This window comes from Mesoplodon mirus (assembly GCF_964341445.2).
Source record: "Mesoplodon mirus genome assembly, chromosome: 3".
NCBI classification, from domain to species: domain Eukaryota; kingdom Metazoa; phylum Chordata; class Mammalia; order Artiodactyla; family Ziphiidae; genus Mesoplodon; species Mesoplodon mirus.
This window is the reverse complement of record NC_138978.1, coordinates 33819880-33841540: the sequence shown is the minus strand read 5'-3', so window position 1 is coordinate 33841540 and position 21661 is coordinate 33819880. Positions and strand designations below refer to the sequence as shown.

The 21661-nt window shown below is 46.0% G+C and overlaps 1 protein-coding gene across 1 annotated transcript in view; it reads left to right on the top strand.

Moving 5' to 3' along the window:
- The window catches only part of INPP5B (inositol polyphosphate-5-phosphatase B), a 44006-nt gene extending 22802 nt beyond the window's left edge, over positions 1-21204 (top strand). The window contains 16 exon segments of the mRNA XM_082615315.1: positions 1547-1714; positions 3334-3435; positions 4238-4352; positions 4984-5100; positions 5767-5954; positions 7481-7592; positions 9007-9116; positions 9928-10063; positions 11863-11973; positions 12872-13034; positions 14320-14555; positions 16291-16404; positions 18184-18268; positions 18643-18770; positions 20007-20118; positions 20362-21204. Of these exon segments, the coding sequence (XP_082471441.1) occupies positions 1547-1714; positions 3334-3435; positions 4238-4352; positions 4984-5100; positions 5767-5954; positions 7481-7592; positions 9007-9116; positions 9928-10063; positions 11863-11973; positions 12872-13034; positions 14320-14555; positions 16291-16404; positions 18184-18268; positions 18643-18770; positions 20007-20118; positions 20362-20477 (2113 nt within the window). The 3' untranslated portion in view covers positions 20478-21204.
- Positions 21205-21661: the final 457 nt, after the last annotated feature.

Genomic DNA, 21661 nt, shown 5'->3' with positions numbered 1-21661 from the left:
TTGCTGTGCATGATGTCCATTGTCCCACAGCCGCTGGCCTAGGAAATGTTAGGCTTTTATTGAGCATTTACTATGTGTGCCAGGCATCATACACTTACATGGATTATCTTCCTTTAACCTAAGAGGTAGATACCATTATTTTCTCTGTTTCACAGCTAAGGAAACAGGTGAAGAAGAGATGTTATATAACTCACCCAAGATCCAGAGCTAGCAAGTGGCAGATCTAGGATTTGAAACTGGCAGTCTAACCCTACCGCGGAAATGTAGATTAGAAACATTTGATTTCTCCCTCCCATTATTATTATTATTATTATTATTTTTTTTTTTTTTTTTTTGCGGTACGCGGGCCCCTCACTGCTGTGGCCTCTCCCGTTGCGGAGCGCAGGCTCAGCGGCCATGGCTCTCGGGCCTAGCCGCTCCGCGGCATGTGGGATCCTCCCGGCCCCGGGCACGAACCCGTGTCCCCTGCATCGGCAGGTGGACTTTCAACCACTGCGCCACCAGGAAAGCCCTCTCCCTCCCATTCTTTTAGGAGTTTCCTGACTCTGAAGATACTTCTTTTTCCCCGTTTTTATTTACTCCTTTCTTTTTTCTGATGGTTATATTTAGTGTGTGCTCCAGTGCCCCCTACTGGTCATAGCTGGAATCATCTGGTAAAGATAAAAACTTATTTGTGTCAATATTTAAATTACACACTTAAACAGTAATGAACAATCCCTGGACTTTAAATGTAGCTAAATCTATCATTCTCAGTTCATTTTTGAGCCTTCCTGATATACATAGATGCATTTTACATAGTTTTAATTAGTATGTACATAACAATCTAAAATTAAGCACTTTAGTGGCATTTATTCAATGTCAGAAATTGTTTCAAGTGTTTTATGTATCTTAATTCATTAAGTAATCTTCAACAAAAGTTTTCTGAGCATTTATTAGGATTCTGTTATGTACATATGCCAAATTTTGCTTAACTTTAAATGTTGGCATTTGAGTAATTTTTAGTATGACTATGAAAACTACACAAATAATAATAAAATATAAATTTTCATTGCTTTTCTTTTTATTTCAGGTATTCCTGTGGAATAGAGATTCAGGGGAATTATCAAGTCGAAAGATCTAGATAGTTCTATAGTCTTGTTACGTGAGGCCCGGGGTCCAGAAAGAGCACTGTCTAAACCGAGTTCTGATTCACATTCTGCTGCTATCCAGCCTCAGGAATCACTGACGATGCTGGGTCTCCTTTTTCTCATTTGAAAAATGAAGGGATCAGATTAGATTATCTTCCAGGTCTCCTTCTGGTCTGAGATTCTACAAACTTATTATCTCTGGACCAATGTACTATACAATCAACAACATATAAGTTTACTTTGTTCTACATAGAAATAGTGTTGTTGTAGCAAATAAGATTTAGCAAATAAGTCTTCTGAAATTCAGATGCTGATGTGTGGAAACTTCTAGCTTTATGTTCACGTACTTTGTCAAGGAGGACTCATCAAAATATGATAAAAACTTCTTTTAATAAAATTTTGTTTGTTTGTTTTTCTAGACAGAATAAGTCCAAATCTGAAATAACTGACATGGTTCGCTCCTCCACTATCACAGTATCAGACAAGGCTCATATTTTATCCATGCAGAAGTTTGGACTGCGAGATACAATCGTGAAATTACATCTAATGCAGAAAGAAGAGGATTATACCTATATCCAGAACTTCAGGTAGCTCACTGGGTCTTAGACTGTTTCCACAGCAAAATGATCACTCACCTCTCTGAAATTTAAGCACTTCTCCCATAACCTGGATTTGAAAGCAAATCCTGTACAGAATCCCTCCCATCATTTTCTTTTTCTTTTTTTAGCTGCATTGGGTCTTCACTGCTGCGCGCAGGCTTTCTCTAGTTGCGGTGAGCGGGGGCTACTCTTCATTGTGGTGCGCATGCTTCTCATTGCGGTGGCTTCTCTTGTTGTGGAGCACGGGCTCTAGCAGTTGCGGCACATGGGCTCAGTAGCTGCAGCGCGCGCAGGCTCGGTAGTTGTGGCTCGTGTGCTCTAGAGCACAGGCTCAGTAGTTGTGGCTCACAGGCTTAGTTGCTCCACGGCATGTGGGATCTCCCCAGACCAGGGATTGAACCTGTGTCCCCTGCATTGGCAGGCGGATTCTTAACCACTGCGCCACTAGGGAAGTCCCTCCCATCGTTTTCTAAATGAGTGATTCCTTTCACTCTTCCTCAGCAGACATTTATTCTGTGCCTTTTCTGGCCAGGCACTGTGGGAGGTGTGGTGTAGTGGGAGTGACACAACTTGCAAATGGTTGCGGAAATATTTAAAGAGATACACGTGTGCAGGAGAAGGAGCGAGATCCTGATTTTTGCTTATTTCTCTGTGTATCCCTTGGTCATTTGGGGCCTTTGAAGAAAGTCATTTGAATTGAAATTAGTCAGAGGAAGTTAGTGTTTGGTAATCTTTTTAGGCAAGGTGAGCGAAAGTTACATGAATAAAGCATGCAGGATTCTGCCAGATCTTTTTATTATTTATTTACTTATTATTTATTTAGTTTGGAATTTTTGGATTTTATTTTATTTATTTTCTTATACAGCAGGTTCTTATTGGTTATCTATTTTATACATATTAGTGTATATATGTCAATCCCACTCTCCCTATTCATCCCACCACCCCCACTTTCCCCCCTTGGTGTCCATACGTTTGTTCTCTACGTCTGTGTCTCTATTTCTGCCCTGCAAACTGGTTCATCTGTACTATTCTTCTAGGTTCCATGTATATGCGTTAGTATACGATATTTGTTTTTCTCTTTCTGACTTACTTCACTCTGTACGACAGTCTCTAGATCCATCCACGTCTCTACAAATGACCCAATTTTGTTCCTTTTTATGACTGCCAGATCTTTTTAGATCATTGCATTGGGACTATAACACAAAGTAACGTTGCTTCTAGGAATATAAACAGTGAATTGTCTGAACACTGGAGTTGCTTTCTTTTGGAAAGTAGTTACCAGGGTACTTTTCTTTTTTTCATTTCACTGGTACACACAGTAAACAGTCATTTCATGGATTATGACTCTCTAATGGCTGTTAAAGCTAAGTAGGAATGTTCGGAGTGGGCCTCTACTGTTTGAAGTTATCACAAAAGCAACAAACATCACGGCAGACTGCACGTCACCCCTTGGTGCCATTTGCACTGGTCTAGGATAGATGTGACATTTCTTAAGGCTTCAAATTCCAGTCCAGAGAGACTGAAACCGAGCAGAATCAGCATCCAGTGCTTTCCCCCGTCATGTCCATAGTCCTCCCAAGTGACTGATTGATTGTCTTTGGCAACAGGTTTTTTGTGGGAACATACAATGTGAATGGACAGTCCCCTCAGGAGTGCCTCTGGCCCTGGCTCAGCCATGGTATCCAGGCCCCAGATGTATACTGTGTGGGGTGAGTGCTTCTCTTCTAGTTGCCTCTGCGTTTTCCAGAACGTGTAGCTGTGGTTGAAGGGATGGGGGCATGGATCTATAACTGGGAATTCACAGCAGGTGAAGGGATTGAAAAATGAGCATATGCTTAATAACAGCTGTTCCCCCGTTAGCATGCTTCCTCACAGTAAACAAATTTCTGGCACTATTCAAGTGATGTGCTTGGCATTTGAATGCTAATATTTAATTTTGAGTGCAGTTCTCTGTTAAGGTCGGTGCACCTTGAACTGAATTTAATTACTTAGACATTCAACACTTTGTTGGTCACAAAGAAAAAATATCTTTTGCCAGGGAAGGAAGGTTAGCTTAAAAGAAAAAAAAGGCCCCACCCATCAGTCATTTTTTTTTTCACACCTACTATCTTGTCACCACTGCACTGGGTATTGTTGGTGGGGAGGGGACAGCAAAGAAGCCTGTACAGGAGTGGAAAGGGCCTAGAATTTGGAATTTATGTAGACCTAGGTTTGAACCCATTTGCCACTTGGTGCTTGGGCGAGCTAGTGATCTCGGATATAAAATGGAGACTCTTCTAACTACTTTGGGTTCATTATGAAGAAGAAATGGGCTGCTACTTGTGAAAGCACCTGGTAAGTTCCTTGACTAAGGAACTTAGTCCCTTGTCGCTAAGTGTTTATTTTTCTTCCCTCTTGAGGGTCCTGCAGTTCAGCTAGAAAGCTAGGCCTTACACACCCAAACCAACCTGCGAACGTGCCATCTCGCACGTTACCCTTCTCTACTCTCTGACTGGTTGCTTCTCCTAATAGGTTCCAGGAGCTTGATTTGAGTAAAGAAGCCTTTTTCTTCCATGATACCCCAAAGGAGGAAGAGTGGTTTAAAGCTGTATCAGAGGGTCTTCATCCAGATGCCAAATATGCAAAGGTAAGAGAGGAGTCGGGGATCTTCTAATTTTTTGTTGCTATGCAGGGAAATGCTAAGATAACTTTTCACTTCTTATGCGACTTTCATCAAAAGCCAGCCCTAGGGGCTTCCCTGGTGGCGCAGTGGTTGAGAGTCTGCCTGCTGATGCAGGGAACACCGGTTCATGCCCCGGTCCGGGAAGATCCCACATGCCGCGGAGCGGCTGGGCCCGTGAGCCATGGCCGCTGAGCCTGCACGTCTGGAGCGTGTGCTCCGCAATGGGAGAGGCCACAACAGTGAGAGGCCCGCATACCGCAAAATAAAGTAAAATAAAACTAAAAGCTCGGCATGGAACTAAGAAATAAAGAAATAAGACACAGGGAAAAAATTAAAAAAAAAAAAAAAAAAAAAACCAGCCCTAATGATACTGAGATTTTCAGTTCCAGGCCCTCTGGAAGAGGCGTCTCTGGGTGTGAAAGAGGCAGGTCTTGGCACTTGTAGGCTGTTGAGGTTATCACGGAGTCACTCGAGTGATGACCCTGAGTCCTGGTGTGGAGGAGGAGATACAGTAATACTCTCAGCCAGCTTCCAGACTACTTTTCCTTTTGAGTCCTAGTTAATGCCATGACTTGAATGCTTGTCTCTCTTCCAGGTAAAGCTCATCCGACTGGTTGGGATTATGCTGCTGTTATTTGTCAAACAAGAGCATGCAGCGTACATCTCAGAAGTGGAAGCTGAGACGGTGGGGACAGGAGTCATGGGGAGGATGGTGAGTTCCTGGTTGGTACGTCTGGCACGTGGAGGGCCTTGGTCCCTAAGATTTGAACCCCACTTCTCATGATACTGTGACTGCACACGTCCCAGTTTGAGGGTGCTGGCGTTACGAGGTAAACTGTACCCTCGTGATCGAGCAGGGCTAGATGGAGCAGACCGTTCAGAAATCGTATTTTAGTGACTTGCCGGCTGATTGGCCCAACTAGCCCAATCCTCGTGTTCACTTCACACCAGAGCCTCCAATGGGTCCTCCAATTTAATGCATGACATATGTTGCAGAAACTATGCTGGGTCACCAAGGAAAAGAAAGAATGCTTAGAAAGAAAAAAGAAAGAAAGAATGCTAATAATAGGTTTGCAATTTTCTCTTCTTCTAGAAGCTGTTAAATCCTGCTTTTAGGTTCTACTGCGAGAGCTTAGCTTCCCATGGGGAAGGGAGAGCATGTGGTTTGCCTGTGATTTACTGAAAAGTGGACTCACCTTTGCCACTGGCCAGCTAGTCGTTCTACCTTCTTGGATGTGTTTTCCTACCTGTAAAATGTGGACCGTAACACTGCTTTACTTACCTCCCAGGATTAAGATGCAGACTAATTAAGAGAAAACATTTTGCAACCTCTCGGGTTTAAACAACTACTGGTCTTTTTTTGGACTCCCTTTCACAGGGTAACAAAGGAGGTGTGGCAATCCGATTCCAGTTTCACAACACCAGCATCTGCGTTGTCAATTCCCACCTGGCAGCCCACACGGAGGAGTATGAGAGGAGGAACCAAGACTACAAAGACATTTGTTCTCGAATGCAGTTTCATCAGGTTGACCCAAGCCTCCCGCCTCTCACCATCAGCAAGCACGAGTGAGTCTGGCCTTCCACCCCGACAAGGTGCACCGGGCCCCACGGGCCAAGTTGCGGGCTCTCTGTTTCGTTAGGCAGGGGGCCGGGGGAGGCTTCCCACTGCCCGAGTGGGAGCTCCAGCCAACTCTCAGTTACGCAGGGATTCCTTTCTCTTGGAAATTTTTCGTTTCCCAACCTGCCATCTGGCAGACCTCTAGAATCTTTCCCAGACACCATCTGTTCCTGGAAAATGTGTAATATTTATTTTTAACATGGGTCCGCCTGGATGCAGTGTCATGAGGAAAGCCACCCCAGAGCGAGCATCTCAAGCTCAGGTTTAGCAGTATGTTTCAGGATTCTGTCTGCCTGTTCTCTCCAGAAGCATGTGTAATTGAGAATTGGGCTGCATTTCTCTGTCTTCACTTAGTCTTTTTTGCCTCTTGATTCAACTTCACAGAGCCGTGGTTGCAGCTGCTTGGAGCATCTGGCACTGATTTTTGTCTGTTCTCTGTATTTCCTTTATCTCCAGTACTTGCTCTCTGTCTAAATTCAAGGCATACTGGAATTTCAGACTTTACAGTAACACTTGGAGCATGTGCCCCTTCTTTTATGACAAGGAAGAAGCCACTGGGGCTGTGGTGTCTGCCCGGGAGTGCACAGAGCCCAGCCTCTCGTCCGCCTGCTGTGGTGGTAGACCTGTCTTGATTGGTGTTCCGGAAGCTGCCAGGATGGCTTCCCTTCTCCAGGGAACCCAGCAGGGACTGTGTCTCCCGTTCCGCTGACCCTGAAGCATCCTAGTTTGTGAGGTTGAGCTTGCATGTCAGTGTGTCTGCTTTTAGCTCGTGGATGCATTCATTTTGGTGTGTGTATGCTGCCGCGTGGCTTCTCTCATGACCTGGTTCTTGGCTTCAAATGAAGCGGTATTGGTCTTCATGGGATGTGCGATGTCACCTGGGAGCATCCAGTCATCATTTTCCCAAAGCAGCAGGTGTAATAAAATACCTGTCACACTCTGCAGAAACAGCCAACCAATGATACGGTGGTGATTAAAGCCAGACTCCACTGGAAGGGTTGAGCTTTGTTTCAGAGGAACTCAGCTCCAGAAACAAAGGTTGCGAGTGTGTCTTGTGGACTGGAGGGCGGGTGGAGGCAAGAGGCGGCATCATGGTGTCATCTGATCCGGGGTCCCTGAGTGATTGACAGGGCTCCCAATACTTGACCTTTTTTGCCTCTTCCTGGGAGAGAGGTAAATTATTGTCTTGCTTTTAGATCTTATTAGACTATCTTTCCAGCCGTACAAGAATAAAATAGTCAAGGAGAACTCAAGACTGTTTACAGTGAACTTGGACCAAGATAATTGAGTAAGCAGCATGCTAGACATGGTGTTAAGTGGGATGGTGAGAGGACAAGAGACCCTGGGTAGCCGAGTCCCTTCCCCGCCCAGCTCCCCAGAGGCTGGGCCTCGGGGGCCTTCTGTCAGGAGCACACCGGCTGGAGCCGGTGAAGCCCCTCCTAAACCCTGTGACCTTTGTGCTCTGTCCTCGCAGTGTGATCTTGTGGCTGGGGGACCTCAACTACAGAATAGAAGAGCTGGATGTGGAAAAAGTGAAAAAGCTCATCGAAGAGAAGGCCTTTCAAACCCTGTATGCGAATGACCAGGTACCGATGGCCACCTGGGCCCTCTTCAGGCAGCCGTCCCTCCACGGGAGGGCACAGGAAAGCCTGGCTGCCCAACTCCAGCCTCTTCTTGCTCATCTTGGGAGGTTTCCCTGAGGAGCTGGTGTCCCATCATTCCTTCCTTCCTTCCTTCCTTCTTTCCATCTGCGTTCCCCTCTCCCACAGTTGCCTGCCCCCTGGCTGTTCCCTTGAGGCTTATCTCCCCCGGGGGCAAGAGCTGCTCTCTTTCTCTCGCAGGCGTGCCCGTTCATTGAAGGTGGGGCCCAAAGGGAACCAAGCGTCTCATAATGAAGATACTTGGTATTTTTAAGATGATTTACTGATGGTTTGGATGGGCCTCCCGCTCCCCCTGCCCCTCAACAGGTCTGTCCACTGTGCACGACCACTCTTTTTCGGAATGGCTGTCTTCACTTCCGACAGGAAGCAGTTCTGTATCATGCTCTTCTCCACCATTGTTTGGGTTAGCGTTCCTTTCTCAAAGCACTAGCCATTTCCCAGGACAAGAGAAATCTGTTTCTCTCTGACTCTCAACAGATTTCGAAACTGTTCAAGTGGTCAGAGTTGTTCAGAATGTTACAGCCCTTTTTCTTTTTAGCCTGTATCTCCCTTTCAATCTTCTTCGTATTGTCATTAGTCTAAATCTTTCTGTTTCCTTTATTTTTCCCCCAGTGCAGATCAGTTGAAGGGGGAAAAAGAAAATCTCGAGTCTGTTATGTCTTTCTTTACGGAATAATCTCTTTATCGATCCATTTTTCTCTCCCACTCTTTTCGTTAGTAAACTATTCTCTTTAATTCCCATTTCAGCCTTAACCCAGTCTGTTCTGTAACTATCTGTTTCTTGCCTCTGTTTTCTGGACTGCGGCATTCTCATTTCCCTGGTAGTTCAATACCATCTCCTCTTGCCTTTTTTAAAAAAAATTAATTAATTTATTTATGGCTGCGTTGGGTCTTCGTTGCTGTGTTCAGGCTTTCTCTAGTTGCGGCGAGCGGGGGTTACTCTTCGTTGCAGTGTGTGGGCTTCTCATCGTGGTGGCTTCTCTTGTTGCGGAGCATGGGCTCTAGGTGCATGGGCTTCAGTAGTTGTGGCTTGTGGGCTCTAGAGCGCAGGCTCAGTAGTTGTGGCTCACGGGCTTAGTTGCTCCGCGGCATGTGGGATCTTCCCGGACCAGGGCTCAAACCCGTGTCCCCTGCATTGGCAGGCAGATTCTTAACCACTGCACCACCAGGGAATCCCAAGGTTTGACCTTTTTATCCTGAGATTTTTTTTTTTTTTTACTGTTATCAAAGTTCTGGGAATGCACTTTTATCACGTAGGAAGGCAGGTTAGAGGGGAAAATGCATCAAATAGCAGTTATCCTGAGATTTTTTTTTTTTTTCCATCTGTCCTTTCGTGTAGCTGAGAGCTCAGGTGGCTGCAAAGGCTGTCTTCGAAGGCTTCAGCGAGGGTGAGCTCACATTCCAGCCCACCTACAAGTATGATACTGGCTCTGACGATTGGGATACCAGGTAGGTCAGAGGTTGCTTCAGGGGGCTGAGCAGATGGAAACTCAGAAAGTTATGGAAGCACTTGCCCTCATTGACCTAAAGAAAAAGATAGGTTTCCTGTCACTTCTTCCCCATGTTTTGTACTCAGGTCAAACATTCTCTTCGTATCTGTTCATTAAGCAGCCTGCCTTCCTGCACATCATCTTGTTGACTGCCTTAGCCTTTGCTTCATAAGAATCCTTGAGGCTCATTTTACCTTCCAGCTATGCTTAGGGTGATGATTGTAACAAACCAAGCTTGTACTTGGCCTTTACCTGGTAGTTCATATTTTTATTAGTGCCTGTGGGATGCTACGCACTGTTCAATACACTTTACTTGCAACCCATTGAAGTAGGTATGATTTACTATCCTCATTTTATAGATCGGGGAACTGAAACCCCCAAATTTCAAGAGCCTCCCAAGCAGGCAAGCGTAGAAGCAGGATTTGAACCCAGGCAGTAGGAATTCACGACCTGTTTTAACCACCATCTTTTGAGGACCACAGAGTCCTTCACCCTCAGATGGCTGTGACTCTTGCCTGATCCCCATAGGACAGTAGAGTGCAGAGAATCATTCTGAACGGCGTTTTGGCTCCGAGCTTTCGCAGTTGTTTGGGGTGATACCCGCAGGATACACATTACCCCTCAGTGGGCCCAAATCGCCCCTGCCCTCTCGGATCTCCGGCTGCATGGACTGGAAGACTGCCCCGTCACCCCTAGCTGAGCCAGGGAGCTCACCAGGTGAGGGCGCTGCTGTGCCTGGGAGGGCTCCCAGTGTGGACTTTGCGTTTCAGCGACAAGTGTCGTGCTCCCGCCTGGTGTGACCGGGTCCTCTGGAAAGGGAAGAACATCACTCAGCTGAGCTACCAGAGCCACATGGCCCTGAAGACCAGCGACCACAAGCCCGTCAGCTCAGTGTTTGACATCGGGGTAGGTGGGCAGCTGGTGCCTCTGTGGTCATCGTCCTCTAGGGAATTGATTGGTTCCCACAGCTGAGACCACTTTTGTCTTTCTGGTCTGCTCCTCCTACCTTGAGTGTGAGGAAGCTGTTTAATTCATAATTGTTTTGTAGACTTCTGCTATATGTTTCTACATACGTGGAGGTTCCCCTTTGCTCTTTGGACTGTATCTTTCCAGACCTTTTTCTTTGCAAATGTGTGTCAGTATTCTATATATAGCATAGAGGAAGTTTTTCCCTTTTTGTAAAAGAGATATATCATGCATATTGTTCTGAGAACATCTTTTTTCCCCACTGGCTATGTTTTAAGAGATCTTTCCATGTCAGTAAAGGGAGAGCTCCCTCCTCATTATTTTTAAGGGCTGCAAAATATTTCATAGTATGGATGAACCGTAATATATTGGGGTTGGCCAAAAAGTTCCTTCGGGGGCTTCCCTGGTGGCGCAGTGGTTGAGAGTCCGCCTGCCGATGCAGGGGACACGGGTTCGTGCCCCGGTCCAGGAAGATCCCACGTGCCGCGGAGCGGCTGGGCCCGTGAGCCATGGCCGCTGAGCCTGTGCGTCGGGAGCCTGTGCTCCGCAACGGGAGAGGCCACAACAGTGAGAGGCCCATGTACCGCCAAAAAAAAAAAAAAAAAAAAGTTCCTTCGGGTTTTTCCGTAAGATATTATGGAAAAACCCGAAGAAACTTTTTGGCCAACCCCAATATATATTGATCGTTGAAGTTGTTTCCAAAATGTTGCTATTGTATTCACTGCTATAGTGATCACCCTTCACATGTATCTTTGCGTACCGTTGTGAATATTTCTGTAGAATGAAATTCCTAGAGGTGAAATTAGTGGTTCAAAGAAAAATGTATTCTAAATTTATTTGAGTCTGCTAAATTATCCTCCTGACAGCCCTTACCATTTTACACTTCTACCAACTCTGGATGAGCTAGTGTTCCCACAGCCTGGCTAATATTGGGTTTTATCAGTCTTTTAAATTTCTGCCAACCCAGTGAGCCAAAAGAGAAAGATACTCCATTATTTTAGATTACACTTCCCTAATTACTAGTGAAGTTGAACATCTTTTTTTTTCTGTTTCTGTAATCTATTTTTTCTTTTTTTATCAAAGTATAGTTGATTTACAGTAAACATCTTTTTATTTATGTATTCTCCATTTGTATCTCTTCTTCAGTGACTTCTGTGTTTCTCTACGTTACCAGTTCTCAAGGGTGCGGGTAGGGGCACATCAGAATCTACGAGGGTGTGGGTGGTCTGCAAAAAGCCTAATGAATGTTATAGGTAAGGTTTTATTACTGGAGAATGACAAAAATTGTAATTCAAAATAAGGAAGGGAAGGCCTGACAAAATCTTCTTGGCTGATGGAGTACAGGTTTAAAAAAGCCTGAGAAATGCTGCTTTAAATCAAAGCCCTGGAGAAGCTTCTCACTGCAGACCTGTTGGCAGCAACAAGCATAGCAGAGCCAAGCACTGGGCGTCTTTCTGCCCTGGGCGTAAGACCCAGCAGAACTGCCAACGAAGCTTTCACTCCGGCATCTGTTTTCTGCTAATCAGGAAGCAGTTGATTTTACCAGAAGCTTTGCCTCTGGGGCACCCTTCTACATCTACCGTTAATTGGGTTCTTTGTTCGTTAAATTAAATCTATTTAGCATTCACTTTCTGCGTTGCTATCAACTGCTATTTCCCAAGGCCGTGAATGTCCTCGAAACTGAAAAAGAGGACGTGGGCAGAAGCCAAAGCACTCAGTCTCTGCTGTTTCCCTTCCAGGTGAGGGTCGTAAATGAAGAGCTTTATCGGAAGACTCTGGAGGAGATTGTTCGCTCCCTGGATAAGATGGAAAATGACAGCATTCCTTCTGTGTCCCTCTCCAAGCGAGAGGTAGGAAGGACGTGCTAAGGCATCAGGCTCTTCTCTTCACAGAACGTAAATCTCACCTGCTGGGGCTCAGAATTCCAAGAGGCACCTGTCAGACGACTGTAGTCTTGATCGGCTGCTTCTAGAAAAAGTGAGGCTGATGATGCCAGCTGACAAGAGAGGGGTTGTTGGTTCACCTCCTGATCTTCTAAACCAGAAACCTGTAACCTTTTGTGGCTCATATATTTTACCCATACATGGGCCATCCATGAGTTAAATAAGGCACAGAGGATCCAAAATGTGTTTCATTTGATCTTAGTATAGCTGGTGTGTATTCTTGCACTGGGTTTGTCGTCCTACTGATGCTTTGCTTTGAGATTAAATTGAGTCCAAAATTTGGGTACGTATGAGTTGATGGGAAGGAAGGCAGTACGGAAAGGTAATGGGCTTTGGGAGAAGTCAAGTTAGGGCTAAAGATGTTTCATAGACGTGCTATAGCATAGATCGTTCAGAATTGACTGTACCAAAAAGTCAGTTAAATGAGGACTTACGGTGAGGGTATTTTTAATGCCCTAGATGTCCAGCTACTTGGAAGGAGGACGTTGATTTTGGGAGTGGAACGTGTGAAGGGTGTTTTGGATACGGTCTTTGCGTATAGAAGATTTAAACTTGGATTCTGTTAGGAAATTATTTATAAAACAACATGAGTTTTTTGAGTTTAGGATTTCTGAGTTAAACACAGACAACTGGTCTTTCATGGTAGCTGTGACCTCCCAGGTAAATACTTAAAAGCAGAAACATGATTTGAAAGAGATGGTCCTTCGTTTTCTTTCCAGAAAGGGCAAGGATTGCCCATTTGGGGTGGCTAGGCAGGTTGCCAAGGAGAGGGCACTGGTCTGACTGGTCCTGGGCTTGTCCCCAGTTCTGTTTTCAGAACGTGAAGTACATGCAGCTGCAGATAGAGTCCTTTACCATTCAGAATGGACAAGTACCGTGTCAGTTTGAATTCATCAACAAGCCTGACGAAGAGTCTTACTGTAAGCAGTGGCTGAGCGCCAACCCCAGCCGAGGGTTCCTCCTGCCAGGTAAGGCCTCCATTCCCAGGTTCCTGGTTGCTGGTTTGGGGAACACCCTACCCTATCTTTGCTCATTCTCCCGGAATAAGCTTTTTGTGTCTGAGTGTTTTGTTGTCTGCTTGAACTTTTTTTTTTTTTTTTTTTTAGCGGTACAGGGGCCTCTCACTGTTGTGGCCTCTCCCGTTGCGGAGCGCAGGCTCTGGATGTGCAGGCTCAGTGGCCATGGCTCACGGGCCCCGCCGCTCCGCAGCATGTGGGATCTTCCCGGACCGGGGCACGAACCCATGTCCCCTGCATCGGCAGGCGGACTGTCAACCACTGCGCCACCAGGGAAGCCCCCTGCTTGAACATTTTTCAAAGCCCTGTGGATGAACCATCCATAAGTAAAATATAAAATAGTAAGGAGGGCTTCCCTGGTGGCGCAGTGGTTGAGAGTCCGCCTGCCGATGCAGGGGACATGGGTTTGTGCCCCGGTCCGGGAAGATCCCACATGCCGCAGGGCGGCGGGGCCCGTGAGCCATGGCCGCTGAGCCTGCTCATCGGGAGCCTGTGCTCCGCAACGGGAGAGGCCACAACAGTGAGAGGCCCGCGTACAGCAAAAAAAAAAAAAAAAAATAGTAAGGAGCATGAGTTCAGTTTCAAAAGCATTCTCAGTCACGTGGATGTTCCGCAGTTTCGCAGGGAGGGAAGACACAGGAGTGCTGTAAAGCAGGTGTTGCTGTTAAAGGAGCCGTTTTCACCCTCTGTCTCACTATAATCAACTCCCAACTGTCCGCTCTTGGGGGCAAAGGTAGTAGGGTGGTCATCCAGAAGAATTATGTCTGGCTCTAGAATGTACCACCCGCGTCTTGCCCCCAACTTCTCCTTGGCACTCTCCGTAGTGCCGTGAGGCAGAGGGGCTAAGCCTGTCTTGTGAACACTTCACAGTCTGATAACGTACTGTATTTTCTACTGGATAGGGTGTCTTCATCTGAGCTGGATCAAGGCAAGCTGTTGGAGCCACGCCTTCTTATTGTATTAGTCTTTTCTAGCTTGAGCTGTGCTACTTAGAACACGAGTTTTATAGCAGTTACCTATTCATGTTCTTGTTTACTGTTTTCATATTCCCCCTTGGACCGTAAACTCCTTGTTCACGTGTCTTTTGAGTGCCGAGCATGTAAATTCTTGTTGGTTGGCTGATGCCTCTTATTTTCTCCCCTAACCCTGTATGCCTCACCCTCTCCCCGCTCGTCTTCTCTCCCCCTTTCCTCTTGGCCTTCTGCCAACCAGCGTTACTGTTTACATTTTTTTTCAGATTCTGCCATTGAGATTGAATTGGAGCTCTTTGTAAATAAGACCACAGCTACAAAGCTCAACTCGGGTGAAGACAAAATCGAGGACATTCTGGTTTTACACTTGGACAGGGGAAAGGATTACTTTTTGTCTGTGTCTGGGAACTACCTGCCCAGCTGTTTCGGATCGCCCATTCACACGTTGTGCTACATGAAGGAGCCAATCTTGGACCTGCCGCTAGAAAGTATTAGAGAGCTGGTGAGTTACCTGCCACAAGGAAACATCCAGAACTGTGTAGCAGCCAAGCCAATCAAACAAGATACTCCCGTGCCTACCTTCCCAGGGACCTGAGGATTCTTTAGCCTCCATAGAGTTTGCTTACTCTATCGGTTGTGTATTGCTATTTAACAGACTCCCTGCCATTTTTAGTGGTTTAAAACAGCAGCAAGTTATTGCTTCTCATGACTGTGAGTTTCCAGTGTGGCTCTTCTACTGGTCTCGCCCAGGCTCATTTGTGTGGTTGCAGTCAGACGGCAGCTGTGATGGCCAGAGGGTTCAAGGAGGCCTCCTTCCCTGTCTTGGTGCTGGCTGCTCACTGGGCCTCTCCCTCAACATGGGCTCTCGTCATTCAGTAGGTTGGCCCAGGCTTCCCTAAGTGGTAGCAAGAGTTTGAGAGCAGAATGTGTAAGGCTCCTTGTGGCCCAGGCTCCAAAACTCGCATGGTACCACTTCTGCCATGTTTTATTTGTTGGAACAAGTTGTGAGGTCAGCCCAGACTCCGGATGGGGAAAGACTCTACCTCTTGATGGGAAAAGCTGCAAAATGTTATTGCCATGTTTTTCGGTCTCTCATAATAACATATTAGAGAAACTCAGCCATAGATACTAAGATGATGGAATGTCCCTGGCCCATGATATTATTCCTTTTTCTGTTTTAATCATCACTTGGTTTATCATCCTAAACTAAATTTTCTGAGATCTAAAAGGCTCCTATGCAGACTTACAGATATTGAACACAAATTTATGGTTACCAAAGGGGAAATGTGGCGGGGAGGGATAAATCACGAGCTTGGGATTAACATACACGCACTACTATATATAAGATAGATAACGAACAAAGACCTACTGTATAACACAGGGAACTCTGCTCAATATTCTGTGGTAACCTGTATGAGAAAAGAATCTGAAAAAGAATGAACATATTGGGAATTCCCTGGTGGGCCAGTGGTTAGGACTCAGCACTTTCACTGCTTGCTGAGGGCCCAGGTTCTATCCCTGGTGGGGGAACTGAGATCCCACAGGCTGCATGGTGTGGCCAAAAAAAAAAAAAGAATGGTTATGTGTATATGTATAACTGAACTACTTTGCTGTACACCAGAAACTAACACAACATTGTAAATCAACTATACTCCAATAAAAATTTAAAAATAAATAAAAGGCTCCTCTGGAGACAATTCTAATACAAGGGAGCTAATTTGGAGCAGGTTTTTGGCAATAGGTATGCTTTCCTTTTTCCTCCATTGCATTTTTTAAATTCAGGGACTCTTGAACTCTGTCCTCTCCATTATATAGATGAAAACAGAGGCCCAATGAGGGGAGTGATTTGTCATGGGTCCCTGGCGAGTTAACCCTGGACCTGGACCTTGCTTTTGGGTTTTTGTATTCCCACGTCAGTGTTCTTTTTTCACCAGACCACACCGTTTCTGTGGTTCAGACAGTGAAGTGCTATAGGCAGGATATTTTTCTAAGATGATGCATATTTCACCTGATTGAAACTGCTTGCCGTAAGCCCCTCCCAATTCTCAAAAGTCACCCTTTGTACCTTGATCATGTCACCTGATTTCATTTTTGCCTGCTGAATATTTGCTTAGGGACATCAAAACGCTTCCGTTCTTCCATGGGTTTGCCGTCTCCATGTCCTGCGTTCTCCTGAAGCCAGCCTGGCAGAAGCTCTATTGGTGGCCCTTCCGATCATGCTTTTTATTTCTTTTCAGACTCTGATGCAACTTCAGACTGAAGATGATGGGAGCCAGTTGGAAAGACCCATGGACATCCCCAAAGAGCTCTTGATGATGGTTGATTACCTGTACCGACATGCCATCCAGCAGGTAGGTGGATGAAGCAGGCACACCTGGCAGAGGCCATGCTGCCTTGAGAAAAAACATCAGCCCTGAGAACTTCGGACATAAAAAGCTTTTTCCCTGCAAAACCTATGGAAAGCTGTTCTTACTCCAGGGAGTGAAGGTCAGTAGGTTCACATTCCACACCCCTGTGTGGCCCCGCTATTACATACAGCACTTGATTCCTCCCAGGGGAGGCAGCCTCACACAACAGGGCCTTCCCAGCACAGCATGTTCCCTCCCTGGTCCTCTGGGGTCCCCCAGGTGGAAAGCCCTCTGGAGCCTTCTCAGGATGTCCGGCTGCTCTCTTTTGTGGAAACTCTTGCCAGCTTCTAGGAATGGGAGGGGCGGCTAACTTGTTGACAAGCCAGACAGGCAGGGGACCAGTGGAACCCCTGGGGCCATGACTCAGGAAGCCTGATTTCCAGAGTGGGTTGGGCAAGCTTTCTGAGATCAGATTGGTCAGTTTCACTGACTCACTTATCTGGGTCCCAGGGAGATAAATAGAAACTCTCATCTACCACAGCTCTGCCACTTCGGAGCAACATACATTCTTAGGATACTCTCTCCCCACTTTTCCCCTCAGATTTATTGAGCGTTACAATGTCCCAAACACTGTTCTAAGTGTTTTACAGCACTACCTCATTTAGTTCTCACAGTAGTACTCAGATGAGGAAACAGATTCCCAGAAATGTTAAGTAACTTGATCAGGGTCCCAAAGCTAACAGATGGGCAGGATTGGGATTTGAACCCAGGGAGTCTATAGAAGTCACATTCTTTTTTTTTTTTTCTTTCATTTATTTACTTATTTATTTTTGGCTGCGTTGGGTCTTCGTTGCTGAGCTTGGGCTTTCTCTAGTTGCGGTGAGCAGGGGCTACTCTTTGTTGCGGTGTGCGGGCTTCTCATGATGGTGGCTTCTCTTGTTGTGAAGCACGGGCTCTAGGTGCGTAGGCTTCAGTAGTTGTGGTGCGCAGGCTTCAGTAGTTGTGGCTCGTGGGCTCTAGAGTGCAGGCTCAGTAGTTGTGGCGCACGGGCTTAGTTGCTCCGCCGTGTGTGTGATCTTCCCGGACCAGGGCTCTAACCCGTGTCCCCTGCATTGGCAGGCGGATTCTTAACCACTGCACGCCACCTGGGGAAGCCCAAAGTCACATTCTTAAGAACGATGCTAGTCTACCTTCTCTACAGAGCTCCTTTCAGGTGTAACCTTTGAGTAATACATGTAATATTGTTATTGTTCACGGTATAGGACATTAAGTTATTTTATAAAACAAACAAATATAGGGATCCTAGGACTCATAGAAATACCTTTATTGCCATAATCTTGTTTTCTCAAAGCACTGAGGTGCCTTGTTAACCTTCTCCATCTTATAAATGATATATTTTCTTCAGTTTTTTCTTTTTCTGGTCAATACCTCCATAACACTGCAGGAAACATAGCTACTTTAAACTTTTTCCTTCGGTTGGATCACCAGGGATCAAACCCACACCCACTGCAGTGGAAATACGGCATCCTAACCACTGGACCGCCAGGGAATTCTCTTATAATAGATATCTTGTGCTGAAGACCTGTTGTGGGAGCGTGGCTGGGAAGGCCTGCAAGATGAATTAGCCACATCAGCCTACATCACATTGTCTAGTGGGGTGATTCAAAGGCCTCACCATGCTGCCCCCTTTTGTACCCTGCTGGTGATTATATTTCTAGGTCAGGAAATCATTGCTGCTTTTCTGAAAATAGAATTATTTTGTGACTTTCTTCCCTTTTTCAGGAAGATCTGTTTCAGCAGCCAGGCCTGAGGTTGGAATTTGAGCATATCAGGGACTGTTTGGATACTGGAACCATTGATACCCTCTGTATCCTTCAGATGTTCATGCGCGCACGCATGTATGTGTGTGTGAATATGAGAAAGAGAGGTGAGCAAAAGGAAAGGATGATATTTTAAGGCTCAAAGTCAGATATTGTGTCCTCAGCTGTTATGTTTTTCTTACTTAAAGTTTGTATAGAGAAGACTTTACAACTTTAAGCAACCAATATATAGCAGGAATTCAGGAGGGCCTGGCGAAGCTGACAGGCAGCTTGGCCCCTTCAAGATGTCAGCCTGGCATCCTAGCTCCAAGCAGAGAGCCTGGCTGTGCAGGCAGCACTCTGGCATGTGCTGGCTCCTGGGGCTCTTCTTAACCATGACCATGGCAGCGGCATCCCCTGTTCCTTAACGATGGGCCCAAAGCTGTTAGCAATCACTCCATAGCTGAAGCCCTGCTGCTTTTCCTGGAGAGCCTGCCGGAGCCCGTCATCTGTTACAGCGTCTACCACAACTGCTTGGAGTGTTCTGGCAACCTCACAGCAAGTAAACAGGTGAGGGGAAGCGTGGAGCGTCAGCGTGTTCGTGTTGCAGCCCCGGGTCTCATTGCGCCTGAGGGAACAAAGTGGGCACCATCCCCCAAATTCAGTGTCGTAGAAACTCGACTCCAAGTCTTTCCTTCCCAAACCTGTTCTTCCCCTCATGTCCCTTTTCCTTTTAATGGCATCACCTTAATTCCAGTGACTCAACCCAGAAACCTGAGTCACTTCTGACTCCCCCTCTCCTCACCTCCCACACGCTCGGTCCCCTTGCTCTGTCACTTGTCTTTCTTCCATTCTAGTTCCACTTTCCTTGGTTCAGGACCCGGCATTCATGCTTTCCCTCTGCTGATTTGTTTTGCGTACTGCCATTAGATTTGGGGTTCTAAAGCTCTTGTCATGTTGCTGTTGGTCAGAAACGCTCTCCATTGCCAATTAAGGATCTTCTTAAACAAATGTTCGGGACTTTTTATGATCTAGTCTAGTCATTCACATATGTAACCTGCCATAGCAGAGTAATCTAAAAAACATGCTAACAATACATGATCCAGAGCCTTACCCTCCACCTCCACTGAATCAAAAAATCAAAATCTCTCTCCTTTTTTTTTTTTTTTTTTTTTTTTTTGGCTGCACCACTTGGCATGCGAGATCTTAGTTCCCTCACCAGGGATCGAACCCATGCCCCCTGCAGTGGAAGCGTGGAGTCTTAACCACTGGACTTCCAGGGAGGTCCCTCAAAATCTCTTTTGGGATATATTTTGTACAGGCTTCCCAACTGATTCTGAAATGCAGATAGCCAGAGTACTCACTGAATTCTAGCCTGATCAACCCTTCCAAGCTTAGGGCCTATTCAAACAGTAGTGCTCCTGCCAAACTTGACTTCTCATGATGTGTTCTCTCTTCTTATCTCACTGTTTTCCTTACCTTGCCTTTTTCTACACTTTCTTTTGCCCTAAATGCCCTAGTCCTTACCTCTGCAAGTGCAATCTTCTCTTATATTCAAGACGCAACTAAAATGTTTTCGGTTCTCTTAAGTGTTTTGAGAACGTGCAGTTAGAAGTTTGACCTCTAAATTCATGTAACGCTTGATCTATGCGTCTGTTTTGGCACCTGTGGCAAGTGATCAAGTTTTTCAGTGTACAGTCTTACTGCTCACGTACCCGGATCATGTACTCAGTTCCTGGAATATAACAGGCACTTGAGAAACGATTGAATGAACGAAAAGACAAATCCCAGTTCTCCCTCTTTCAGGTCATTGCTACCCTTCCTGCGTGCCACAGAAATGTCTTCATCTACTTGATGGCGTTTTTGCAAGAACTGCTGAAAAATTCAGCAAAAAATCATTTGGATGGTAATATTCTAGGTAAGCCGCCAAGTGTGTGTGGAAAGCATCTCTGCAAACTGACTCATTAAGAGAAATGTGGTTGAGGAATGTCCTGAGTCCACTGCAGTAGAACTAAAATCTCAAGCTCTGGGCAAAGTTTACCCTCGAATAGTTATTTTAAAGCAGAAAATACTGCTTTGGGGCACCCCTCCCCACTCCTAAGAACACAAGAATAAGTGGTACTTCTTTTGCTGAATCATGTTTTCTGGGTTTTTCATACAGCTAGCATATTTGGTAGCTTACTGCTTCGAAACCCAGCTGGTCACCAAAAGCTTGAAGTGGCAGAGAAGAAGAAGGCTCAAGAATTTATTCACCAGTTCCTCTGCAACTCACCCTGAGCCTGTCCATCTCCTCTCCTATTCTGCCTGAGGCAGCCAATTACCAGCCCCACCTGTTTCAGCTCCAAAGCTGCCCTAAGAGCATGTGAGCCCACTGGGATGCCAGAGTGGCAGCTGCCTGTTTCCTGAGCCCAGACTGCCCTCCCCACCATGACTGTCACACTCCGTGCTGCTGCGAGTTGTGAAGACATGAGGGGAAATCCACCACGATAAAACTGACATTCAGCGTTCAAATTTAGTTATTTAACAGATAGATCTTTTTTTTTTTTTTTAACGTTTAAACGACGGTACTTCTTGTGCTCACTCAACCTGCCTCCAGGGCATATAGTGCCTTCCCTGTAGCTTGGGCCGGGCTCCCCATGATCAGATATTTGAACAAACTTCGGAGTCCTGAAGGATGAATGAGTTGGACGGCAAGAATGCAAATGGAAGCTGCTGGGTAAAGAGCCCACAGCCACCCCAGATGCTTCCAGCTCTCTGTCGGAGGACATGTGTGTACACATGTTGCAAACCCTACCCCCCTTCCCACTCAGATATGGCTCAACAACTCTGGAGCTGGCCGCTCCGAGGGCAATGCAGTGGCTTGAAAATGAAGATATTGAAGAAATTGGTGTTCTGGTGAAACAAGTGGAATTTTCTGGGCTAACAGATCCTCCAAACTGTATATAATGCACCCCCTCTCTTACATGTGTAATATATTTTAATGATAAATGTATTTTTAACAGTGGTTGGTTGCTTTTATCTTTTAAGAAATGGCAGCTCTCAGCAGCTGGACATTTGTGGCTTAAGCACTGGGGCAGGGTGGTCCCTGGTGGTCCAGTGGTTACAAATCTGCCTTCCAACGCAGGGAACGCGGGTTCAATCCCTAGTCGAGGAACTAAAGTCCCACATGCCGCAACTAGAAAGAAGCCCGCGCACCGCAGCGAAGAGCCTGCCCGTCACAACAGAGATCCCATGCGCCACAACTAAGGCCCGACGCAGCCAAATAAATAAATAAATAAAATAAATTTTAAAAAAAGAAGCACTGGGGCAGCTGGTCAGGGGCCAGAGAGATATTTGCCTGGCAGTCTGGTGATAACAGCCACTATTTACCTTTTTCAAGCAAGAGATAGTGCAGGCATGGCCCCAACACCTTGACCCCTGATCTAGTTTCTGAGGGTTGTCCCACTTCGAATATTCTAGAG